Raw genomic sequence first — 6,000 nt, 5'->3', positions numbered from 1 at the left:
TCTCTCTCTCTGTCTCTCTCTTCTTTCCTCAAAATGTAAGATAACCTAATCATACTGTCTCAGAATGAAATTGAAGTGAATTAAAACTATTCATTCTGAAATATGCAATCTCCATACCTTTCTGTCCATTGGGATGGGGGAAATATATGAGGTCATCAAGGCAAATGTTTGACAGTCTGCTTTGACAGAATTTCATTAATGCCATTTATGGCCACTGATACACAATGAGGCTGTAGGAAGTCTTGCTCTGAGGCAGGCAGTGGCTGTGATTTTCCTTGCAGCAGGGATGCTAGCCTAAAAGGAGGTAAGCAACCTTGGGACTCGTGTGCATATACTCAGGAATCTGCCACAGGGGTTGATCATAGTCACACTTAAACACCAAGGGCCCTCCTTCCCTCAGCTGAATAAGAGGATTTCTGCTGTGAGAAATCCCACGCCACCAACACTGACTCTACAGTGACTATCCCTACATCATATGCTCCAGAATTGTTGTTTAGGGGCGATGCACCCTTTAATTCCTGTACTTGGAGGATGAGACAAGGGGATATTAAATTCAAGGCCAGCCTTGGCTCCATAAAAATAGATTTCTGGTTTATGTTAATGTCACCATTAAACACTAGGTCCTTTATTAAAAGTATGTTTCACTGCAACAAGAAAACAAATTGCATTTGCTTCAGATCATTCAAGTTCTCACACTTTAACAGACTTTACTTGAGAGACATCCTCTCCTGCGTTTCCCATTCTTTGGGCAGAGAGCCCACAAAGAATAAAACAGAGTAGGCTACAGCGCTAGAATGCTGGAACAGAAAGCATGCCCAGCCTCCATCCATGTGTCCCAGGATGCCCACATGGGAAATGCTCAGTAGAGAAGCTAGAATAAAGTAGCCCATGTCTGGAAAGCCTGGGCCACAGCAAAGCAGCCTAAGCAGGATGCTTCTTGCCTTAAATCTGCAAGTGCATGAAAACAAAGATGGTCTCCCAGCTCCCGCCCACTGACTGGAAGGAAGGCTCTGAGGAATGGAGTTATACGGAGCCCAGGAGCAAAAGCAAGTCCTGCTGCTCCTGTCAGTAGTCTGGCGGCACTGCTCTCAGTGGTTCCGTGGCTTGGCTGAGGCAGGCCACACATAGGTTTACTCCAGTAGCAGGCAGACCTGCAAGGTGGAAGAGTCTTGGCAGACAGAAAGGCTCATGTGGGAAGGATATGAGCTTCTGTGCATGAGTGTCGTGTGCATACATGTTCCTATATGTGTATAGTACAGTGAGCATATATGTAGCTGCACCTGTGTGTGTAGTGTGTCCTGTGTATGTTCATGTTACATATGTGCTATGTAAATATTGTATAGTTTATGTAGTATATGCATCTACATCCATGTTCATATATATATAACATGTACATAGTATATAAGTACATATGCATGAGTATATGGGGATATATGTGTCCATATTTGTAGTATCTAGTACATTTTATGCCTGTGTATGTGTGCATGTATGCATATATATGTGCATGTATATTTAAACTATATGGTGTGTGCCTGTGTATGTGTATATGTAGATAAATGTATTGTCTAAAAGTCTCATATTGGAGCTGTAGAGATGGCTCAGCAGTTAAGAGCACGTGTTGCTCTTGTAGAGGATCCAGGTTTGATTCCCAGCACACACATGGTGGTTCATAACCATCCATACTCCAGTTTCTTAGGCCCCAATGCACTTCTCTGGCTTTTTCAGTCACCAAATATACACACAGTATACATATATATATATTCAAAGAAAATACACATAAAATAAAATGAATAAATCTAATTTAAATATTAAAAATATTAAAAATGTCATGTGTATGTATATGTAGATATACTTATTGATAGTTACAACAGTTCTGTATACTGTGTGCAGTGTGTATAAATGTCTGCAGTGTGTGTATTTACATGTACAATGTGTTCATACATTTGCATCTGGGTATGTTTGTACATATGTGCATTTATAATGTTACATAAGTATATTATTGGGGGGATATATGTGTGTTGTATGTTCATAGTGTACAGGTGTGTATTTATCTAATCTGAGTACTCATGTGTGTTTTCATATATGCATTATGTGTGCTGTGTGTGAGTGTTCAAGCATGGCTGCAGGCACCCTCAGAGCCAAATCGACGGTGACGTGGTCCCTGTGTCGTTCCTTTCTTCTCTTCAGCAGAGAAGCGCCTTTCCCGGGGGATTTCCCATGCGAGCTCAGCCATCGTCTCCCTGGCCCGATCCCACGTAGCCAGTGAATGCAGCAATGAGCAGTTCCCACTGGAGATGCCCATCTATACATTCCAGCTGCCGGACCTGAGTGTGTACAGTGAGGACTTCAGGAGCTTCATCGAACGAGACCTGATCGAGCAGGCCACCATGGTAGCTCTGGAGCAGGCAGGTGAGTGTCTGCCACCCACAGGCTCCTATTCCTCGGCACCCACCCCGGTCACTCACCCTACCCCTATGCAGCAGCCTGACTGCCTCTTTCCCCAGTGAGCAGGAGGAAGATCTGGGTTCTTGGGATTGGCCATCAGAATTCTCCATTTGTACCAACCCTGCTCTAAAGATTGTTGTACTCTGTCACTGAGCACTGGCTGGATAAGCAGCCATGCTGGTACCTCCCAGATCATTTCCCTTCTTCCTGAATTCCAGATTTTCCCTGACTATAAGTATCATGCTACTTGGCCTTGATCTCTTCCCATTTCTCATCCATCCCATGGAAACTGAAGAAGGATAGGCAATATGATTGAGTTAGAAGAGAAATGGGAGACCCTGCCAATTCTATACACATGGGCAAATCCTGTTCCTAGAACTTCAGCTTCCCATCAGTAAAGGTGACAACCCTGGTGGCCATGAGGACTCTGTGAAGACAGACATGTGTCTCTCTTCCCAACTGTCACAGTTTTTCTGGCCTCCCAGTCAAGGAAACAGAGAGGTGACTTGAGCCTTGTCTAGCATTACCTCATGACCCTGTGATGCCAGTGAGGAAAGCAGGGAGGAAGCCAGGTGTGTCCTCTTTGACTTTTCAGTCAGTACAGCCAATGCCTCAAAGCAAATGTTTGAACAGATGTAAGTTCATCCTGAGAAAGGGCAATACCTTTTCACCATCATCACTTGCATTAAAAACAACTGCAAAATTGAACATCAAAGGGCTTCTCGGATATCGACGTGAAAGAGTTTGTTCTTCCCAAGCACTGTAACGTGTGGGCCTGCTTGTTGGGGTTAATGTCCAGCCCGGTACCCATTAGCTCAGGCTTCTTGCTAGCTCTTATAAGTTATATTAACCCATTATTCTTATCTATGTTAGCCACATGGCTCTGTACTTTTCTCAGTGGGACAGCTCACATATTGCATCTTCAGTGGTCTGGGCAGACTGCAGAGGGAGCTTCCTGCTTCCCAGAATACTCCTGTTCTCATTGCCCCGCCTCTACTTCCTGTCTGGTTGACCCACCTATACTTCCTGCCTGGCCAATCAGCTTTTATTTAAAACATAATTGACAGAATACAGACGATTCTCCCGCACCACTTCCCCCTCTTTTTATTTTTAAACAAAGGAAAATATGCATAGTCCATTTGTTGGTAATGTGGGCGTAGTTTTCTAGGCTACTTTTGGCTGGTTGGGGGCACTGATAATCTTATGGGAACCTAAAGAAAATTTAAAGTTATGATCAAGTCCTGACTGGAGTCTCCTGTGAGGCTTGATCATTTCAGGCAGCATCTTGAATCTGTTTTGGATGTAGAACTCAGACATCTGGACCATCTGTTCCTACCAAAGATTTATCAGGTGGTCATTCTTGATCGAACCTGATTTTTCTCCCAGGGGGATTCACTACCAGCATGCACCAAGGGCATGTCACTAGCAGCGGTTCCCGCTGCCCCCGATAGAAGTGGAACCCAAAGTCTTCTGCTTCTCACTTGGCATTCGGCCAGAGGCATGACTATTGGAGGGACTCCTAGGTAACCTGTCCCAGCAGAGCAGGGAGGGATACCTCCTAGATGTGACATCTTAGCAGACAGCAGAGAAAGTGCTCTACTGAGAGCTTCATCAGCAACAATGCTGCTAGGAAGCAGAACTCAGTTCTTGGCCAAAGCACAATAAACGTTGCTGTGTTTCAGAAAAAGATAAAAGTAATATCTAGAGGGTGGACATTGGGAATCAAGATTCTGTCATAAAAGAAATCTAAGGAGATGGTAGGAATCCATAAATGGGATATTTGCCAAGCAATGTGCAGAGGTTAAGGACACCAAAATTAGTGCCATGACTGTAAATAACCCAGCAAGGCCATTGCTATCTTTGTGTTTTTCAAATAAGCGAAAGATGAGCAATTGTATGGAGAGATCATAGCATTGGGGAGAGAAGAGGTTAGAGAAATAGACTCTAACCACATTCTTCCTCTACCACACAGACTAGCCAGAGCATCACACTAGCAGAAAGACAATGGTTGGGTGATCATTGGCGTGTCTGTTCAGCTCACCCTTCCTCTGGGTGTAGAGCTGTGGCACACGAGAAGCATGTAGGTCTTTGAGGCAAAGACAAAGCACGCAGGGGGTCGATACCTCCTGCTTTTTGGTCTCCTAAGACCTTCTAGGTGTACTTGTTTCATATCAAGGCTTGTCAGAATAATTCAGGAGTCATTCTCATCCACACGCCCCAGGTGAGGAGTAGAAGACACATGTAGATAAAGGAATGGATGGAGGCTGTGAGGTCTTGTTTGTGCTGAAAAGCCCTTTGGTCATGACTTATGTGGCTTCCCCAGTGGTATGCTTGGCTTTAGAACAGGGCTATGTCACTATACTGGAAGTCGTGTTGTAACTGAGAAAAATCATTATCTTGGCTGCTGCACAGCCCTCAGAAACACCTGACTGGCTCTGCAGATTCCCCTCTTCCTTCCCTCTGCACCACTGACTGAGCCGCAAGCAGAGCAATCCAGGGAATTGGTAGTAACTACACCAGCTGCAGGAGCTGCCAGCCCAACAGATCCGGATGGCTATTCAGACAAGGCCACTGACGCAAGCCACTCACTCTTCACCAAGAGGAGCAAGTTGGTATGGGTTTTAGTGAAAGAAGAAAGAAGCTTAGTGAAGTGAGTGTAGCAGCAGCTCAGAGTCTTGTGGAGTCCCAGAGACAACAGCACTGGTTTGTCAAAGGCCACCGAGAAGACTGTCCTGCGCTGGTCCTTGCCACCTGGCATTTTTCAGACTAGATAGATAAATATGGACACATCTATGAGTGGACACTCACTGTTTTCTGTGCAAGGCCAGCCAGAGACTCCCTCCTGCCTCCCCTCCTTTGTATGATCTGCCTTGTACTGTCTTGCTCCAAACTCCTCTCCCTCTGCTTCGTCTGACCATTAAAGCATCCTTGCAGAATTCACCCACTTAGGTCAAGATAAACCTAGACAACACTTTGATCAACCCAGAATCAAGAACGGACTTCCCCAAAGCTTCTTCACTTGGCCTTGGATTGAAGCCTAATGATGTAGGCCCCATCTACCCTCAGGGGTAGAGGGTTTTACCAGGTACACCTGGAGCAGATTTCCTAGGGCTACCTTAGAGGTCTACCTGCTACGTATGACGTGTTCTCATTTGTCGATAACTGTTGTTGGGGTTTATGTCCTACCTGGTTCCCGCAATCATTAAGTCCCAAAGAAATCACACAGAGGTCTACATGAGGGTATAAACTGTTTGGCCCATTAGCTCAGGCTTCTTATTAACTCTTATAACTTATATTAGCCCATTATTCTTGTCTATGTTAGCTACATGGCTCAGTACCTTATTCAGCGAGGCAGTCACATCTTACTTCTGTGGCTAGGTCAGAACTGCTTCCTCCTTCCAAATTCTTCTGTTCTCCTTACCCCACCTCTGCTTCCTGTCTGGCTGTCCTGCCTATACTTCCTGCCTAGCTACTGGCCAATCAGCGTTTATTTAAAATATAATTGATAGAATACAGACCATTGTCCTACACCACTTCCCCCTCTTTTAAACTGTT

The 6,000-nt window shown here is 44.9% G+C and overlaps 1 protein-coding gene across 1 annotated transcript in view; it reads left to right on the top strand.

Annotated features, from left to right (window-relative positions):
* The window catches only part of Otud7a (OTU deubiquitinase 7A), a 110,533-nt gene that overhangs the window by 62,284 nt on the left and 42,249 nt on the right, over window positions 1-6,000 (top strand). Inside the window, exon 5 of the mRNA XM_026784279.1 lies at window positions 2,191-2,409. Coding sequence (XP_026640080.1) covers window positions 2,191-2,409 — 219 coding nt within the window. The remainder of the gene's footprint in view (window positions 1-2,190; window positions 2,410-6,000) is intronic.

Source organism: Microtus ochrogaster, chromosome 22 (genome assembly GCF_000317375.1).
Source record: "Microtus ochrogaster isolate Prairie Vole_2 chromosome 22, MicOch1.0, whole genome shotgun sequence".
Classification (NCBI taxonomy): Eukaryota; Metazoa; Chordata; class Mammalia; order Rodentia; family Cricetidae; genus Microtus; species Microtus ochrogaster.
The sequence above is the reverse complement of the archived record's forward strand: the minus strand, read 5'-3'. Positions and strand labels throughout refer to the sequence as shown.